Here is a 21514-nt window from a genome sequence, read left to right on the forward strand (position 1 = left end):
CTTTTAAGGGCCACAATACTACACATTGATCTTGCCAAAAGCCGAGAAGCGATTCTTCTTGGTGTTGTAGCTCTCTGGGGCACCCTGGGATGCTCCCTGGGTGTTTCTCTGGGTGCTCAATAGATGGCTCCACAGTAGAGCGCGTGACCTTGAGTGTGCGAGAGAGAGCGCTGTGGAGTGTGTGAGAGAGAGGTGCCGCGAGCCCTAGTATTACTAGGCTCGCGGCGGGCTAAAATCAAGTTGCTGATTGCACAACTGCAGGTGATAAGGCGCTCTTATGAATGGGCGCCCGGAAGTCCACATCCGCTGCGTGCGCCAGTTCATATTTTGCAAGTGTTGAAGCAAAATGACTTACAGCTTTTCACAAATTTACTATTGAGATGTTGCCCTGGATCAGCCAAAACCCCAACTATATAGCATATGATGTTTTCTCTGACAAAGCAGCCTTCCATGTATGGGGGGAAGTTAATAAGCATAACATTTGTATCTAGGGTTTGGAGAACCCCCACAGTTTTCAGGATCACATCTGAGATGGTGGAAGTTTTTTTTTTTTTTTTGTTTTGGTTTTAGGGTGCAAAACTGCTATGGTCATTAGTGCCCGGTCCGTGACTTAGGAAACAGTAAAAAACCGAAAATGGAAACCAGCAGCAATGGGAACGAAAGTCACAAAATTGGAGAAACTAAAAGCAGAAGGAAGGCTTAAAAATCCACTACAGAAAGTGGTTGGTTGTCCCCAAAAAAAGCTTCAAATGACTGACGTCATTTCACTGGCACTAATAAACTCGAGAACGCGATCGGCTGAGCGCGTGTCATCTGCTAAAATCGACGATATATCAGGCGATAGCTGTAGACGGGAGCGTAACGGATTAAAATAGGGGCACTCAACTAAAAGGTGTCTTACCGTCCACAGCTGAGAGCAGTGGGGACAGAGTGGGGGAGGATCGCCGCTTAAAAGATGTCGATCGCTAAAAAGACAGTGTCCTATCCGGAGTCGAGTTAAAATTACCTCCTCCCAACGATGCGTTCGGGAGGAAGAGGTCCAAGCACAAGGAAGAGCTTTCATGTCCCGCAATTTATTACGGGGAAGCGTCGACCAATGTGCGTGCCATAAATGAACAACATGACGACATAAAACGCTCCGTAGATCAGCGAAGGGAATCGATTGGATAGCTGGCCGAAGATAGCTGCAATATCGGCCGCCTCATTTCCACAGATACCAGCGTGTCCCGGGAGCCAGAGGAACGCCACCGAGACGCCCCCCAGGTGGAGCCAGCGCAGACAGTCCTGAATCCGGTGGACCAGAGGGTGGACAGGGTAAAGAGCTTGGAGACTGAGGAGAGAGCTGAGAGAATCTGAGCAGATAACGTACTGTATCCGCTGATGGCGGCGGATGTAGTGGACAGCCTGGAGAACAGCGTAAAACTCCGCAGTATAAACCGAACACTGGTCGGGAAGCCGAAAGTGATTTGGGGTGTTGCCAACAATATAGGGACTCCCTACACCTAACGATGTTTTCGAGCCGTCGGTGTAAATAAAGGTGGCTTCCGTCATTTGTGCACATAGAGCAGCAAATGCCCGGCGATAAACAAGTGAAGGGGTACCATCCTTGGGAAATCGACAAAGGTCACGGACCAGGCAGATCCGGGGACGGAGCCAAGGCGGTGCTGTACCCCAAGTTGTCAAGAAGGTTTTAGGAAAGCGTAAGGAAAGAGAATGGAGCAGTTGACGGAAGCGGACTCCCGGTGGTAGTAGGGAGGAGGGGTGGCCTGCATACCCTACATCAATGGAGGTGTCGAAAAAAAGGTCATGGGCTGGATTAGCAGGCATGGAAGACAGATGGCTAGCATAACGACTCAGAAGGACTGCTCACCGATTGGACAGCGGAGGTTCAGCAGTCTCAGCATAAAGGCTTTCCACAGGGCTGGTGTAAAAAGCTCCAGACACTAAACGTAATCCACGGTGGTGGATAGAGTCGAAACGCCGAAGAATAGACGGCCGAGCAGAGGAGTAGACTATGCTTCCATAGTCCAATTTCGAGCGCACTAAGGCGCGATAGAGGCGGAGAAGGACCACTCGGTCCGCTCCCCAGGAGGTACCATTCAGGACACGGAGGGTGTTGAGGGATCGCAGACAGCGAGCCGAAACATAGGAAACGTGGGAGGACCAACAGAGTTTTCTGTCAAACATAAGACCCAAGAATTTTACGACGTCTGAAAACGGAAGGTTGACAAGTTCTAGATGTAAGGAGGGTGGAAGAAACTCCTTACGTTGCCAAAAATTAACACAAACGGTCTTACTGGGAGAAAAACGGAAGCCGGTTTCGATGCTCCATGAGTGGAGGCGATCGAGACATCCTTGAAGACGTCGTTCAAGAAGGCTGGTCCATTGAGAGCTGTAGTAGATCGCAAAATCGTCCACAAAGAGGGAGCCCGAGACATCAGGAAGGAGACAATCCATAATTGGATTTACGGCAATGGCAAACAGTATGACACTCAGCACGGAGCCCTGGGGTACCCCGTTTTCTTGGGAGAAAGTACGAGAGAGAGTAGTGTTCAACCGCACCCTAAATGTGCGCTCTGCCATAAATTCGTGAAGAAAAAGGGGCAGCCGGCCTCGAAAGCCCCAAGAGAACAGTGTGCGGAGGATGCCTGTCCTCCAACAGGTATCGTATGCTCTCTCCAGATCAAAAAATATTGCTACCGTTTGGCGTTTCCGGAGAAAATTGTTCATGATATAAGTGGAGAGAGCAACAAGATGGTCAACTGCAGAATTATGCTTTCGGAATCCGCATTGGGGAGGTGTTAAAAGACTGCGGGACTCCAGCCACCAAGCTAAACGGTAATTCACCATACGCTCCAAGACCTTACAGACACTACTCGTGAGAGAAATGGGGCGATAGCTAGAGGGGAGATGTTTGTCCTTTCCAGGTTTCGGAACGGGAACGACGATAGCTTCCCGCCATCAACTGGTAAAAGTACTGTCGGTCCAAATTCGATTATATAGGCGAAGGAGGTAACGCAGACTAGGGGTTGATAAATGCAGCAACATTTGGATGTGGATACCATCCGGTCCTGGGGCGGAGGAGCGAGAAGAAGAGAGTGCATGTTGGAGTTCCCGCATGGACAAAACAGTATTGTAGCTTTCGCGTTTTTGAGAGGAGAAAGCAAGATGTCGCACTTCCGCTGCACGTTTCTTCGGGAGAAACGCTGGCGGGTAATTGGAAGAGCTCGAAATCTCAGCAAAGTGCTGACCCAATGAGTTAGAAATTGTGACGGGGTCCACTAATGTGTCATGCGCGACAGTGAGCCCAGAGACCGGGGAGAAACTAGGCGCGCCTGAGAACCGTCTAAGCCGACTCCAAACTTCCGAGGAGGGAGTGAAGGTGTTAAATGAGCTAATAAAGAATTTCCAGCTTGCCTTCTTGCTATCGCGGATGACGCAATGGCATCGAGCACGGAACTGCTTATAGCGGATACAGTTGGCCAAAGTAGGATGGTGGCGGAAACTGCGAAGAGCACGTCGCCGCTCACGTATTGCGTCGCGGCATGCCTCGTTCCACCAAGGAACTGGGGGGCGCCGGGGCAATTCGGAGGTGCGTGGTATTGAATGTTCCGCAGCTGTAAGAATAATGTCGGTAATATGTGTGACCTCATCGTCGACGCTGGGGAAGCGACGGTCATCGAATGTCGCTAGAGACGAAAAAAGTGTCCAATTGGCTTGGGCAAACTTCCAGTGTCGCGGCCGCATATATGGCAGTTGAGGCTGCAGTCTAAGGACACATGGAAAGTGGTCACTCGAGTGTGTATCATCAAGGGCGAACCATTCGAAGCGCCGAGCTAGCGGAACAGTACCGACCGCAAGGTCCAAATGAGATAAATTTGTCGTGGAGGCAGACAAAAATGTGGGGACCCCAGTGTTGAGGCAAACTAGATCTGCTTGGTGGAAGACGTCTAGCAATAGTGAGCCACGTGGACAAGGATGTGGAGATTCCCAAAGCGGGTGGTGGGCATTGAAGTCCCCAACCAGCAAATAGGGGGGGGGGGTGGAAGCTGAACAAGAAGATGAAGGAGATCAGCTCGTGCCATTGGTGTGGACGATGGAATGTATACAGCACAAAGAGAGAACGTGTATCCAGAAAGGGAAAGACGGACGGCGACAGCTTGGAAGGAAGTGTTTAAGTGGATAGGGCGATAATGGAGAGTATCATTGAGAAGAATCATGAGTCCTCCATGTGCAGGAGTGCCTTCTACAGAGGGGAGATCATATTGGACGGACTGAAAATGAGGAAGAACAAAGCGGTCATGGGGACGCAGCTTTGTTTCCTGAAGACAGAAGATGACCGGCGAGTAGGATCGTAAGAGGATCGACAATTCATCCCGATTGGCGCGAATGCCACGGATATTCCAGTGGATAATGGACATAGGGTGAACAGAAAATGGAGGAATGTGACCAAAGTTGCTGTCAACTCAACGACTGCTCAGAGCTTGCGACCGACAGCAAGGAATGGCATTCAGCCGAAGGCAGAAGATCCTGATCCATAGGTTGTTCAGGAGCAGCTCCTGCCACCAGCGATTGGCCGGTTGATCGGCCGCCAGCAGTGCGCCTCGGCGACACAGAAGACGGCCGATGGCGATTTCCGCCAGGTGGTGCTGTAGATGGGACACGCCTTGGCGGAGAAGGAGAGGAACTTGGTTTCTTTGTAGCCTTCTTGGAATTATGATGTTTAGAAGAAGAAGGAAGCGATGGTTGTGAAGTTGGGGTACGTAAAAAATCTTCACGAGTACGCTCTTTTTTCAAAGGCTTGGTGTCTGACTTTTGGGCTCGAGATGTAGCAGAACCCGATGAAGGGTGAGCCAGAGAGTGGGCAGGCGAAAGTGGTGGGGTTGAACGGGCGATCTTTGCGCTGGCCGATCTGACTACCGTGTCACTAAAGGTGAGGTCGCAAGTCAGCGTGGCCGCCTCCTTTGTTGGCCGAGGAGAAGCAAGGACAGTGCTGTATTTTCCTGTCTGAGGCACGGTGGGCTGTTGACTGGCGAATAATTTTCGAGCAGCAAAGGTCGACACCTTTTCCTTCACTCTGATTTCCTGGATGAGCTTTTCGTCCTTAAAAACGGGGCAATCACGAGAGGAAGCAGCGTGGTCACCCATACAGTTGATGCAGCGAGGGGATGGAGGTGGACAAGCACCCTCATGGGTATCCTTGCCACACGTAACACATTTGGCCGGATTGGAACAGGACTGGCTGGTGTGATTGAACCGCTGACACCGATAGCAACACGTAGGGTTTGGGATGTAAGGGCGAATGGAAATTATCTCATAGCCCGCTTTGATTTACGGTGGGAGTTGAACTCTGTAAAATGTCATGAAGACGGTACGGGTTGGAATGATGTTCATGTCAACCCTTTTCATGACTATGAACAGCCGTTACGCCCTGGTCTGATAGGCAGTGTTGAATTTCCTCGTCAGACAATCCATCGAGGGAGCGTGTATAAACGACCCCACGTGAGGAATTTAATGTGTGGTGTGCTTCCACCCGGACAGGGAAGGAAGCAGTGAAGCACGCAACAATTTTTGTGGCTGGAGGGCACTGACTGTTTCTAACAACAAGGTGCCATTTCATAATCTGGAACAAGACTTTACAGGACCTGCAATTGCGTCGACACCTTTCTGAATAATGAAAGGGTTGACCGTGGAGAAGTCGTGACCTTCGTCAGACCGAGAAACAACAAGGAACTGTGGCAACGATGGAAGGACTGTCTGTGGCTGAGACTCAGTGAACTTACACTTGTGAGCAGACATAGTGGAAGGTGAGGAAACCATTGCGGAAGAATCCCCCACGATTACCGGCGTCTCCGATGGCGCGCTCCTCCCTTGTGGGGGCCCTCTCTGAGGGCACTCCCGCCTTAGGTGATTGTTCACACCTCAGGTCACACCTCCCGACAAACGGACGGAGGGACCAATTGGCACTTTCGGAAGGTATCAGCTCGGGTAATCACCCCTCCCTGGGCCTGGTCGTTACCAGGGGGTACGTACGTGTCCTACCTGTCTACCCGGGGCGGGGAATTACGCGTTACCCTGTCACCGGCTACGCACAAAAGTGCGTGGGTCGGCCTTCAGACACGCACAGGGAGGAAGAAGGAGAAAGGGAAAGGAAAGAAGAGAGGTCTCAAACGCCGCAGCGGAGAAAAGGGTAAAGAGAAGAGGTAAGGAAAAGAGAAGGACAAAGGAAGGATGAAGACATACAAGCAAGGAAGGCGAAGAATGCGGTACATTTACGAGCGTCCATCTCCGGACGTAGGCACAAACCATACTCCCAGAGGGGGAGAAAGGGAAGGAAAGAGCCAGAGGTAGGGGGGGAGGGGCGAAGATGGGGGACAGGGAAGGATGCGGAAAGGGAGGGTATGCAGCCCGGAAAGGAAGGAAGGCCACATTAGCTCGGGGTCCCGTGCTCGCTACACACGTATCCACAAAAGAGTTGTGCAGCCCCTAGGGGGGATGGTGGAAGTGTGGTGCGTGCTGACAAAAAGACGGAGTAGTCTGACCAGTTTTCTTTGTCGAGCTAAAATTAACGGGATACATTTATCTGGACACACTCGAGCAATTTGTCGCATGTCAGCTTCTTCCCCTTCAACTAAATGTGATCCTCCAGCAGGACAATGCACCGCTGCACTGGAGTTTAAATGTTTGTGACTTTCTGGACTGAACATTTGAACAGAAGAGCTGTGGATGCAATAGAATCCATCACTCAGATGTTGTGCACTCGTGGGTCGAGATAAAGGATTGTCTAGATATTTTATGGGTTATGAAAAGAGCCTGTGTGGAAGTGAATAATTTTTTTGTACAAAAGTATTTCAGTTGCTCTACACAATGCCACAAATTGCAAGTATGTGCACTGATCACCCAAAACATTACAACCACCACTACTATCGATATAAACACATCTACGCGTGCCGTACGTGTGTACAATGGGGAAGGTGCGGGATGCATCTGAGTTTCACTGAAGGCAGATTGTGATGGCCAAGAGGCTCATCGTGAGCATTTCGGAAACTGCACAAGTTGACGGATGTTTGAGGAGTGAGTATCTTCATAACATGGCAAAACCGAGGACTTTAATGCTGGGCAGAGTACAAGTGTGTCTGAACACATAGTGCACCAAACACTCCTAACAATGGGCCCCCGCAACCGACAACCTGTTGTACGTGCCAGTGTTAACACGGCGACATCGGCAGGACGACTGAAATGGACACGTGACCGTCGCCACTGGATGTCGGCACAGTGGCAGAGCACGGCACGGTCTGAGGAACCCTGATACCTTCTTCATCGTGTCGACGGGAGGGCACGAATCCGTCGTCTTCCAGAGGAACAGCTCCTCGACGCCTGTGCTGTGGGACAGAGAGAAGCTAACAGTGGCTCCAATAGACTCTGGAGAACATTCGTACGGGTGTCTGTGGGTGCAGTGGAGCTCGTACACAGCACAGTGATGTGGCCAATGAGTATCGTACATTGGTTGCAGACTACGTACACCCCTTAATGGCGAACGTGTTTCTCGAATGCAGTGGCATTTTTCAACCAGATAATGCACCGTGTCACAAAGCCAGGTGAGTGATGGAGTGGTTTGAGGAACACAGTGGCGAGTCGTAACTGGTGTGCTGACCCCCCCAAGTCGCCAGATCTGAACCTGATAAAACACATCTGAGATGTGATTGAACAAGACATCAGAGCTCATTGTCCCCCTCCCTGGATTTTAAAGAAATCAGGTGTCTTGTGTGTGCAGATGTGCTTCCAGACCCCTCCAGCAAAATACAGAGGCCTCGTGGCTTCCGTGCCAAGATGCATTGCTGTTCTAGCTGTTCAGTGTATGTCTCTCAGTTTTTCTTAAATTGCTTTTGAAATCAAGAGACAGTCATGCCAACTTTCAAAACTGAAAAATCAGGAGAATTTTAGTGCCGTACTATTTTGAATTACAACACATCCCTGACAAAGTTGCAATAATTCAGTACCTGTACCTGGCACACCCATATCGTTTCGCAATTTCAGAATTGGGAAACATTTTGTAAAGCAAAGGCCCAGTGTGGTCAGCACAGTTTATAGTCATGTTATACTCTACAAAAAATGAGGTAAATAAAGCCTCGGCATTCGTCACACAATCTACATTTTGGGGTTTACATGAGAAGTTAAGTTTCTGGTTCCGTTCTACACAATGGACATTCTCCTTGCGTTCTTTAGTTTGCACATGTTTAAGAATGCCGCATTTCCCACCACAAGCCACTGAAAAGTCACATCTACATACACTACATAATGCGTAAGTTTGTCCCTTCCTCGATTCACTTAAACATGGAAACTCTTCCTTATAGATGTTCCTGAACACTGCATCGTATTTCTTCGCCATCCTGCACAAAAAATAATCAACACCTCTATGATACGCAGCCAACAACTACTACAGAGTACACAAATCACGCAGCAGAACTGAGAACACAATGGTCCTACGTTCTAGACAATGGTCATGTAGCAATGATGCCAACCCTGGTGCACCATTTCCCCCTATATTGCGCATCAAATTCCCCTAAATAATTTGTCACACTGTCGGGTAACAGAGGGGGGGGGGGGGGGGTAAAAGGGAGTCAAAAGTCAAAAATGAAATTGTCGCGGGGAGGGGGGGGGGGAGGGTAGTAACTTTTCCCCCCTGAAACATTTATCCCTCCAATTTCCCCCAGGCAGCTTAATTCCACCTAAATTTAGGAGGAAATCCCCCAACTCGGCAACAAGTCCTTGTAGAAAGAACAATGCTAATCACTTCATTTGGAACAACTCTCGACTACTCCCTGTCCACAATAACTTTACGATTGCACCGATGCAACCAGAAGTGGAGGAAATTGGCACCGGTCGAAAGATATTCATTTGTCTCAGGACGCTGCCAATGATAAGTTCCTTACTTCCTCGTAGATACGAAGTGCGAGCTACGCCTACTGCCGCTCCCGATAGCCACCGCACAGATCTTCCCAGTTAACAGAGAACAAGTAGCAGCCGTGCATTGTCATCCACCAATATATTGAAGGGGCAGGATTTTCAAATAGTAACGAAAGTATTGAAACTGCTCTGAAAATTGGGAGATCGGTCTTCACGGTCGGGGGATCGGGAGTCTGGTGTGCGTACTGTAAGACCTTCGGTACACACACCATCAGATTATTTGACTCGTCGCTCTAGTGAAGTAGGCGAGTGTCAGCAATATGTCTCGTGGTCTTATCGTGGCGTGTTTATCTTCTGCCGTCAGGTCAGACGATAGAAACGCCACTTGCACGCTTAGAGTAGCAGATTGACGGTGACCAGCTTTAAACAGAACTTGATTAATTTTCACACACATTTATTAAAATAATAAAAAGCATAGAAATAACTTAACTTGGTTCGGGATGCTATTTACAGTTGACAATCTGAAGTTCCTTTGGTCTTGGTACATTAATCTTATTCTCACATATCTCTGATACTTTACAAAGTGTCTATTCATTTATCTTCATGGCTATGTACAGGAATATGGTAATCTTATTAGGCGCAGACTGAAACTTGACTTCAGACTAATGCACACTGAATAATCGGAGGTCTGTACACTTTTATAATACCTCGAGCGTTCAGGTATCACTGCGCAAGTGTGATCCGCGAGAAGAAAAGGTCCTATGTTAGCAAAAATCTCATTGGATGTATGCGGATTGGCGGAAGCAGAATTTGGTCCGTCTCTAAGGCAGCGCCATCTCGTAGTGCGGAGACGGACGAGCGCTGCGCCTGTGCTGTCGTGCTTAGCGGGGCGCGCTCTAGTGGGAAAGTTGTGTACGCGCTGACTACGCGGAACTATGTACACAACAGGGAGGAAGAAGGAAAAATCGGGAGTCTCCTGCTTAAATCAGGAGAGTTGGTATGTCTGAAGAGAGGTTTCATACGAACACCCAGACTTCAGTCCCCACATATAACCACACAGCGGCACAAAGACAAGAGGCATCTGTTGTCTTTCTGCACTCCATATGCAAATATAACAGGGAGACACCGTAACATATAGGACAGTGGGAATAACTGTCTGTCACACACTTTACAGTCTCGTTTGGAATGTAGATGCAGCCACAGAAGAGACAGAAACCTGTATCGCAGGCGGCAGGAGCGTCCCCTGCGCCTGCAGGGCCAGCAGGGCGCGCGCCACGTCCCAGCCGGCGCCCTCGAGCGCCGCCCGCAGCGCCGCCTCGTCGCACGACCCCTCCCCCTCGCCGCCGCCCCCGCGGTGGTGCAGGAGCAGCGCGTGCAGCCGGCGCAGCTTGATGGCGCGGTGCACGTCCCAGCCCGCCGCCTCCAGCGCCGACACGCACAGCTCCGCCGGGCCCGCCGCCTGCGTAACAGACGGTATCGTACTACTGGAGCGACTACGGTTGTGACACCGGTAGGAATCTTATAGGACTGTAACTGTTCACAACTAGGAATGCAGAGAGCTTACACACTGACGTTTCAATATTGAAACTGAGTTCTTTCAAGTATCATAAGATAGACGTTCAGGACAGAATACTGATCTTCGAAAAAGGGGGGCGGGAGGGTGTAACAAAGCAGGGTTGCCCACTGCTATCCTGTTTTGGTTTTACACTCTTTCAGTAACTTAGTTAAGCAATGAACTTTTCTTTTTTTTTCTTTTTCACTACTCAGATTCAGACTACAGATTCTGTGGCCTTCAGCTTCATACTACAGAATTCAGAAATAGTTTAAATAAAATTCCCCTAGTAAAATCTATTATTTCAGTACATTCTAATATCTATTCTGAAAGTAATGAGCTAATCAGTTTTATTGGAAATGCATACTATTAACAGTTATGGACAATGACGTATATTGTGCAATACGTAATAAGTAAAATTCGAGTGAGCTAATAGATCGAATTCAGCTGTAAGACTGCATCCAAAAGAAAGCCTAAATTTTACTGATTCCAGCAAAGTGTTTAAATTAACCTAAAGTCTATTAGTTAAATAGATATCAAGACTCGAAATCTGAAGCCTGTATGACTTTCAGTGCCAATTGTGACCAAACTACCAAATAATTCCGAGATCTGTTTCGATACTTTTGCTACCTTTATTTTTCTACATAAAATAACTCAAGTCTCAACTTTGTAAGTGCATTAATTAAGAATTAAGTAAATCTGAATATGTAAAAATTATTGTTCGAAAGGGCTGCCGTGGTTATAAGTCGGGAATTCCCACGGCGGATGCACAAGTTAGTTCCACGTATTTAAATTGGTACAGCTCACTCGTGTTATTTAAATAATAAAACCCAATAGTTAACTTCAGAACCAGTTAGAAAGGATCATTTTAACCCTGGGAAAATATAAACTATAATATATTAACAGAAATAGTCAAATATTCAAGCACTCGTCTATATAAGGCCAGAGCTGGTGTAGTTCTCAAGTTACCAGTAGGTTCTCGGTCAGATTCTCTTGGAGCAAAAGTGCGGCAAGTCGGTTAATTTTTCAGTAATAGTAATTGTGAACTTTGTTAAAGATTGGAAGTTTTTGACCTACCTAATGTGACAATTAAGTGTAAGAAGCCTGGTCACGTGAATATTGTGTGTGCGAGTGATAAAAATAAATCATACTGTGGTTGACATAAATGTTCAACAATGAATACGATCTTGACTTCTGATTTTGGAAAACTTAACCTAGGACCTGGCTTCTTAATTTCAGTGTGATTTAGGTGAGACGGACGCAGCTACCGGAAATACAATATTGAATAAACCAAGTGAGGTACGTCGAGAACACTGCACACTATCTACTGCTGAGGAAGTGTTTCAATACCGGTACATGCGGTTGTGACGTGAACTTTAAATGGCACTAATAAATAAGGACGTGTCCCAGCACGTCACGTGTGGTGCACTGGGTGAGGAAACAGCCCGACACATTACAAGGGCTAGAAATTATCTAATCAGTAACACTGTCGGCAAGTTTTTCTTTCGTCAATTAAACAAATCTTTTTCTGAACATGTTTCATAATGACACCAGTGCAACACAATTGTGGCTTGCCAAATCTGCATGGAAAAGTATATTGCAAGCAGTAAAACAAACCCAATAAGCAGTATGTTGAATACGAAAATATCTGTTATGCAGCCAATCCAGACTGTTGGGGAGAGTCTATACAGCAGCACAATAAAGGAATTCAAAATGCACATACTGCCAAATGGACATTAGCCATATTAACATAGCTCCATACACCACATGAACATAGCTCATTTCCAATACAAGGATGAACACTTTCAATACTGTAGTACATTCAAAGGCAGTTAAAACCATTACAGATTTGTTCGTGTGGTTGAAATGACTGTCAATGACAAGCAACACAGTGATAAGTAGAAGAAAACAGAGAAACCAAATTTGATTTATGAAGTGAATATTACAAAACAACAAAAAAGAAGAATATTATGAGAAGGAAAGTTGCTACTCACCATATTGTGGAGATGCCGAGTCGCAGGTAGGCGCACCAAAAAGATTTTCACACTAGTAGCTTTCGGCCATTGGCCTTTGTCAACAATACACACACATACGCACACACAAACACTCACGAATGTGGTTTCAGTTGCCCGAGACTGCAGTTGTGTATGTGAGTTGCGTTTGCGTGAGTGTGCGTTCGTGTATGTGCGTCTACTGACAAAGGCCATTGGCCGAAAGCTATAAGTGTGAAAATCTTTTTGTTGTGCTTACCTGCGACTCAGCATCTCCACTATATGGTGAGCAGCAGCTTTACTTCACATAATATTGTTACATTCCATCCTGGATTTTCCACGTTTGAACAAAAAAGGACAATTTGCACAGTAGAAATGAAATGGGCCCACCACCTTAAACAAGATCCATTAGAGGTATGGAAAACTATCAAACATACTACTCATCCAACAACACAGAAACAACCTGTTAAATTACTGAAGTTGTGTAGCCACATCATCAGCTTCTGAAATAGCTTCTCAAGATCGGGATATGGTCTCTCTAAACAATGTTGCTGATGAAGAGAAAACTTCTCTTAAAAATGCTATTTTTACAGTCTGCAGAGAAAAAGGTGTCAATTATGTAATGTTAATTATTGCTGAATTTATTGGTTAATAAACATGATGTTGGATATATCTCTATGCTGCTTTTTACGCCATTGTATAAGTTCATCTATGTTTTGGGGTCTGATTATTAGCAGCCATATGTTTTTAGATGTTTCGACAAAATAAAAATCAGCATCTAGCCAATATAGCACTTCCTCTAGAACACTATACAAGGTAGGCCCTAACTCTAATGGAGGGTATCTTAAGGAACAAATTGATGATAAGAACTCACATCCAAAAACGTCATCCTACAACACTGCACAGCATCAGAGTTACAGGCATTAGCAGCTACTAGGCCACCCAAACGTCAGCAAACCTGAGTTTATACTCTGACGGATCACAAGCTGCATTCCTCGCAATAATGCTGACCGCATTCAGGACGTCAGGTGATGTGCTGCTCAAAGCGAGACTGTAGGGACGGCCAAGTACGCTGACAGCAGAGGCATCAGAGTTCGAGGAGTGACCTAGCTATTAGTGTCGGTCCCTGTAACTCTGACCTCAATAGCATCATTCAATGACTTTTACAAACATCAGTTCCCATCTCCAGTTTGTTTCTTACGGTGCATTCTGTAACACTTCCGAGTTTGGGTTCAGCCCGTACATAAATTACCAAGTGGATATTGTCACAAGTTTCACAAGGCTGTCTGCATACGAGCTGTCATACACGCAGTAGTCACAGTGCCAGAGAAGTACCGGAAGACCTGTATATGATCAACACTTAGTGCAAGGACTAGCAGTTGATGCTCAACATAAACGATTTTAATGTACTGCACATAAATAGGTGGAAATATCCATTATTGTACAATATGCAACTACTGAACAATCATTTTCCTTTTTTTCTCGATGGGCACCACAGCCTCGATGTTCTTTTTGTTGTGGTCTTCAGTCCTGAGACTGGTTTCATGCAGCTCTCCATGCTACTCTATGCTGTGCAAGCTTCTTCATCTCCAAGTACCTACTGCAACCTACATTCTTCTGAATCTGCTTAGTGTATTCATTTCTTGGTCTCTCCCTCTACAATTTTTAACCTCCACGCTGCCCTCCAGTACTAAATTGGTGATCCTTTGACACCTCAGAACATGCCCTACCAACCGATCCCTTCTTCTAGTCAAGTTGTGCCACAAACTCCTCTTCTCCCCAATTCTATTCAATACCTCCCCATTAGTTATGTCATCTACCCATCTAATCTTCAGCATTCTTCTGTAGCACCACATTTCGAAAGCTTCTATTCTCTTCTTGTCCAAACTATTTATCGTCCACATTTCACTTCCATACATGGCTACACTCCATACAAATACTTTCAGAAACGACTTCCTGACACTTAAATCTATACTCGATGTTAACAAATTTCTCTTCTTCAGAAACGCTTTCTTTGCCATTGCCAGTCTACATTTTATATCCTCTCTACATCAACCATCATCAGTTATTTTGCTCCCCAAATAGCAAAACTCCTTTACTACTTTAAGTGTCTCATTTCCTAATCTAATTCCCTCAGCATCACCAGACTTAATTCAACTACATTCCATTATCCTCATTTTGCTTTTGTTGATGTTCATCTTATATCCTCCTTTCAAGACACTGTCCATTCCATTCAACTGCTCTTCCAAGTCCTTTGCTGTCTCTGACAGAATTACAATGTCGTCGGCGAACCTCAAAGTTTTTATTTCTACTCCGTGGATTTTAATACCTACTCCAAATTTTTCTTTTGTTTCCTTTACTGCATGCTCAATATACAGATTGAATAACATTGGGGATAGGCTACAACCCTGTCTCACTCCCTTCCCAACCACTGCTTCCCTTTCATGCCCCTCGACTCTTTTAACGGCCATCTGGTTTCTGTACAAATTGTAAATAACCTTTCACTCCCTGTATTTTAACCCTGCACCTGCAGAATTTGAAAGAGAGTATTCCAGTCCACATTGTCAAAAGCTTTCTCTAAGTCTACAAATGCTACAAATGTGGGTTTGCCTTTCCTTAATCTTTCTTCTAAGATAAGTCGTAGGGTCAGTATTGCCTCACGTGTTCCAACATTTCTACTGAATCCAAACTGATCTTTCCCGAGGTCGGCTTCTACCAGTTTTTCCATTCGTCTGTAAAGAATTCGCGTTAGTATTTTGCTGCTATGACTTATTAAACTGATAGTTCGGTAATTTTCACATCTGTCAACACCTGCTTTCTTTGGGATTGGAATTATTATATTCTTCTTGAAGTCTGCCTCGATATATTTGAGAATGACATCATTCCACTGGACTGTATTTTAAAAATGTAATTTATTCAGTAGTACTAGTTTCAGTGCCAACGGCCTTGCTGCAGTGGTAAGCATAGTGTGTGAAGCTCGATGTCTGTCTTGTAATGTCTGTGACTGGAGTTGGCTGAACATTTCTGTCACAGTTTCATGCTTACTAAATGGACACATGATGACATGCATTAATTTTTTCATCATCTGCATTTTCTCTATCAATCATTTCTGGTATTGGCCGCAGACTGATCTCCAAAGTTAAGTGCTGTCAGGCTGGGCTAGCACTTGGATGGGTGACCATACGGTCTGTCGAGCGCGCTGTTGGCAAGTGGGGTGCACTCAGCCCTTGTGAGGCAAACTCAGGAGCTACTTGACTGAGAAGCAGCGGCTCCGGTCTCGTAAACTGACAGACGGCCAGGAGAATGGTGTGCTGACCACATGCCCTTCCATATCCTCATCCAGTGACACCCATTGGCTGAGCATGACGTGGCAGTCACATGGTACCACAGGGCATTCAGAGAACTGAGAAGTAGCAGGTCCAATCATGAAAACTGACAACAGATGGGAGAATGGTGTGCTGACCACGTGCCCCTCCGTATCCGCATCCAGTGACATCTGTAGGCTGAGGATGACACGGCGGCCAGTCAGTACCGTTATACCTTCATAGCCTGTTCGGGCAGAGTTAGCTACTAGTTTCAGAACATGGCCCATTTTCAACTGCATCTATAACGGATGTGGGTACATCACTCTCATCTTATCATACAAAAATTGCGTGCTACACATAATTCTGCAATGACAATTACCGGAATCAATCTATTGGGTTGGGTTGTTTTGGGGAAGGAGACCAGACATCGAGGTCTTCGGTCTCATCGGATTAGGGAAGGGAAGGACGGGGAAGGAAGTCGGCCATGCCCTTTCAAGGGAACCATCCCGGCATTTGCCTGGAGCGATTTAGGGAAATCACGGAAAACCTAAATCAGGACGGCCGGACGCGGGATTGAACCGTCGTCCTCCCAAATGCGAGTCCAGTGTCTAACCACTGCGCCACCTCACTCGGTAGCAATCTATTGCATTACATATCTTGGAATACACATACAGAGCGATTTTAAGTCGAATGGTGCCATAAATCCAATTGAAAGAAAGGTAGATCTCAGACAGAATAACTTAGAAGAATGGACAGAAAATCTAATTCACCCATGAAGAAGGTAGCTAACAAACTCCTTATCTGCCCAATAATTCAATATTGCTTCGGTCTGCGACCCATATCAGAAATGATTGACAGAGAAAATAGAGGTGAAGCAAAAAATTAATGCATTTCATCATAAGTTCATTTAGTAAGCATGAAACTGTGACAGAAATGTTCAGCCAACAACAGTGGCAGACATTACGAGACAGACACTGAGCTTCACACTCTATGCTTACAAGAGGATCCCAAAACTTGATTTCATACATCAGTTTTCCAATACGACTTCTGGTTGCTCATGTAAACACTCTAGTATCAATTCTGGCAATGCAGTTTTGGGTATTGGATTTCTACTTCCAGAATCGATTTTCACTCCCATGTAAAAACACAACTGTTTTTTAATTTTTTGGATAATCTGGATGCAGTGGCTTTTTGTTCACTGAAGGAGAAGTAGAAATATTAGACTGAACATGACGCTCTCTGCCCCCAATATTTAAATGAATAGCAACTTGTTGACTACACCGGAAAATGGAATATCTGATTTCCAGAGACCATTTGTATAATAAACGGACAATACAAAAACTGTTACTTCACCCAAATTCTGAGAGCGTACATTCCCAGAACAGTCAACCATCATACTACTTTGTCCAACATGTTGTTGTTGTTGTTGTTGTTGTTGTTGTTGTTGTGGTCTTCAGTCCTGAGACTGGTTTGATGCAGCTCTCTATGCTACTCTATCCTGTGCAAGCTCCTTCATCTCCCAGTACCTACTGCAACCTACATCCTTCTGAATCTGCTTAGTGTATTCATCTCTGGGTCTCCCTCTACGATTTTCACCCTCCACGCAGCCCTCCAATACTAAATTGGTGATCCCTTGATGTCTCAGAACATGTCCTACCAACCGGTCCCTTCTTCTTGTCAAGTTCTGCCACAAACTCCTCTTCTCCCCAATTCTATTCAATACCTCCTCATTAGTTATGTGATCTACCCATCTTATCTTCAGCATTCTTCTGTGGGACCACATTTCGAAAGCTTCTATTCTCTTCTTGTCCAAACTACTTATCGTCCATGTTTCACTTCCACACATGGCTGCACTCCATACAAATACTTTCAGAAATGCTTTCCTTGCCATTGCCAGTCTACATTTTTTATCCTCTCTACTTCGACCATCATCAGTTATTTTGCTCCCCAAATAGCAAAACTCCTTTACTACTTTAAGTGTCTCATTTCCTAATCTAATTCCCTCAGCATCACCCGACTTAATTCGACTACATTCCATTATCCTCGTTTTGCTTTTGTTGATGTTCATCTTATATCCTCCTTTCAAGACACTGTCCATTCCGTTCAACTGTTCTTCCAAGTCCTTTGCTGTCTCTGACAGCATTACAATGTCATCAGCGAACCTCAAAGTTTTTATTTCTTCTCCTTGGATTTTAATAGATACTCCGAATTTTTCTTTTGTTTCCTTTACTGCTTGCTCAATATACAGATTGAATAACATCGGGGAGAGGCTACAACCCTGTCTCACTCCCTTCCCAACCACTGCTTCCCTTGCACGTCCCTCAACTCTTATTACTGCCATCTGGTTTCTGTACAAATTGTAAATAGCCTTTCGCTCCCTGTATTTTACTGCTGCCACCTTCAGAATTTGAAAGAGAGTATTTCAGTGAATTTGAAAGAGAGTATTCCAGTCAACATTGTGAAAAGCTTTCTCTAAGTCTAGAAATGCTAGAAACGTAGGTTTGCCTTTCATTAATCTATCTTCTAAGATAAGTCGGAGGGTCAGTATTGCCTCACGCATTCCAATATTTCTGCGGAATCCAAACTGATCTTCCCCGAGGTTGGCTTCTACCAGTTTTTTCATTTGTCTGTAAACAATTCGTGTTAGTATTTTGTCCAACATATGTTCCATGAAATCAACGTGACAAGAGAATCAAATAAATTAGGGCCCATACAAGGACTTACTGACTTGTCACTTTTTCCCATCCAGCACTCAAATTCAATAAGAGATGGTGACTATAAATATATACAGTTTTTTTTTTTTTTTTTTTTTTTTTTTTTTTTTTTTTTTTTTTTTTTTTTTGAAAATGTGTCACATATATCTGCAGGAAGTGGGGTACTGGTCAGATCCAGAAGTAAAGTTCTTATAATTATTAGAATGGTGCATAAGTTTGTAGCATTTTTCCATAAGTTTAATAAACTCAATAGAGGCTTTGTTTATCAATAATATAGCCTCCTTCACTATTTACAACATTGTGCCAATGCTGGGCTAACTTTTTGATTCTGTGACTGCAGAAATCTTGACATTTTGAGGAAAAGAACTTGCCAAGCCACGTATGCAGCACATTTTCACCCTGAAAGGGAGTCCCTCGAAGGTTGTTCAATGGAAAGTGGCAAAATCTAGGGACCAAGATCACGTGAATAAGGTGGGTGTGAAATGACTTCCCAACCCAACTCCTCTATGACGTTTTTGGTCAGTCTAGCAGAATGTGGATGGGCATCATCGTGGAATAGCATCTCTACACACAGTTTTCCTGCTCATTGTTCTTGGATTGCATCTGCAAGACGTGTCAGTTGTGACAATAAGTGTCGGCTGTGGCGGTTACACCTACAGGAAGCAATTCAGAGTACAGCACAATGTCGCTGTTCCACCAGATGCTTTACATCGTCCTTTGTGGAAGTGCGCAGCTCTTTGTACAGGGAGTTGCTGCTTTGTTTGGGCTCAACCATTCATTTGTTTTTCTTATGTTAGCATAGACACCACTTTTCGTCACCAGTATTGGCACAGGACCACATGCCAGATGATGATGAGTAAGCAGAGATGCTCACAGGGCCACCTGCTGATTTTTGTGATTCCAGCTTAGGTCACACTGTACCTATATACCGGATTTTAAAAACCTTCCCCACTGCTTGCAAATGTCACACAATGGTGGAACGATCACAGTTCATCGCATCTGCCAGTTCTCGAGTACACTGGTGCGGATTATTGTGGATTTAAATGATCTTCATCAAACCCCAAAGGTCTTCCTGAATGTGGAGAGTCACCATAGTTCAATTCTTTTATCTTGGCGGTTCGAGCATGCCCGCCCAGATGCGGGAGATTGCTGCATTGCCAGTTGTACGCGCCAAGAGAAGCAGCGCCATAGTATAGTGTAGTTCACAAACTTACGTTTAGGGGGGAGCGCGCAGTTTATGAAATAAAGTCACCACGGCTGCATTAACCCCTCTCTGCTACACAGACGTGCTCCCCGCATTCCGCGATGTGCGCGATTTTGTCGTCACTGCACTGCTCACCTGTGCAGACACGTGTTCCGACTGCTTTGACACATTTATCATTCGATTTCACAAAAACTATTTGACCCAAAAATTTGATTTTTACACATCTTCTTGACTGATACCTTCCCCCCATAAATGACAATTTTGTTTCGATGTTCAATGCAGTTATTGTGCAAATTAAATGTAGTAAACCATTGCACGAAATTTTGAAGAGTTTGCAGAGGTAAAAGTATACTTTCCGTATGGTCGATTTTAGTTGCCACTAGAAATTTCAAAAAATTACATTCAAACGAATAAAATTCATGATGTAACACACTTCAATATTGTTTTTAAATAAAGAAAATATTAAGCACCGATCAAGGTTAGAACTCAGAACCCTTCGCTTAGCAGCCATACACTTTAACCATTACGCTAACGCAGAGGACTTTAAAATATCACGCAAAATACCGACAAACACTGTTGGTATGATTATGAATTACTCATATTTTGTTGAAGTACAATAGGAAATAAACAATTTCTGCTGTTCTTTATTGCGAAAAAGCGGTTAGTGAGAATGATACAAAAACCTTTCATTGGTATCGCCTGAATTAGGAGGCTTATTGCTTTTTTGGTTTAATTAATTAATAGAATATGAAGAATGCTTTTTCCAAACTTTCTACAAAAGAAAGTCTGCTATCAAGACATTCCTTTTGTTCAATTACTTTATTTATGACTGAACATTTCTAAAACTGAAGACACTCGTCCATGCTCTCCACTGCAGTCGAGCTCTGGCAACGCCGTTCTCTGTTCATTGGCTGACTGTGTTTTGTGACGTCAGATGTGCAGAACGAACCTAAACTCGGCCACCGTCATAAATGACGCGCACTTTAGTGTCAAAATGATCCTCTTTAAAATGAGAAAACCATTCTCTTGGCATGCTCTCTCCAGTGGCATTATCCGTAGACACTGTGCAAATGTTTCTGGCTGCCACCCTTGTACTGAACTCACACAGAAGAGAATGTCAGAAATGTTCCGATTACTCCACATGGCACTCCCATTTTCTAGCATCCACAGCTCCACTCATCATCTCCAAATGACAATTTGTAAATCTGAACAACAATGATGAAATACAAATAAAAAAGACACTCAACAAACAAACCCATAGCAACCACAATACCAACAGACACAACAAAAATACTATGAACTTGTGCATGAACCTAATATACGTCCAGAAACTGATGCCTGTTGAGATATGGGCCATTTTACTTGTTATAAGTAATGTGCAGTATTTATAGATTATGCAGGACTCGCAAGGGATTGCAAAGTAAATTACTGCAATAGGCACATGCGTACAGATGAAAGTGGAAGTGAGGTGTCAGGATTGCTTCAGTATCGAATTGTCAGAGACCCAGTCATAGTGAACACAGTTTGCCAAACAGTTTAACAGATTCTGTGTATCACCGACGAATTACTGAGGCTACTGGAGAACGTTACGCTTGAAGAAAACAAGAGCTGTGGTTTAGGCACAACATGGCACCACACCATTTTCTACGGATTGTGCGACAGTGCCTCACCACAATGTTTCATGGCCAATGGATTGGCTCAGGTGGTCCGGTAGCAACCTGAATCCATTGGATTTCTGGTTATGGGGATATTTAAATGCGTCAGTGTATGCACAACCTGTCAGCAATGTGTGGAAGTTATGGGAGTGTGTGATCACTGCATGTCATGCAACCTGAATGGAG

General features: G+C 45.0%; 1 protein-coding gene across 1 annotated transcript in view; it reads right to left on the reverse strand.

Annotated features, from left to right (window-relative positions):
* Nucleotides 1-21514, reverse strand: part of LOC126426657 (activated Cdc42 kinase-like) — a 386532-nt gene that overhangs the window by 9590 nt on the left and 355428 nt on the right. Inside the window, exon 20 of the mRNA XM_050088543.1 lies at nt 10236-10366. Coding sequence (XP_049944500.1) covers nt 10236-10366 — 131 coding nt within the window. The remainder of the gene's footprint in view (nt 1-10235; nt 10367-21514) is intronic.

The sequence above is a fragment of the Schistocerca serialis genome, chromosome 11, assembly GCF_023864345.2.
Source record: "Schistocerca serialis cubense isolate TAMUIC-IGC-003099 chromosome 11, iqSchSeri2.2, whole genome shotgun sequence".
Taxonomy (NCBI): Eukaryota; Metazoa; Arthropoda; class Insecta; order Orthoptera; family Acrididae; genus Schistocerca; species Schistocerca serialis.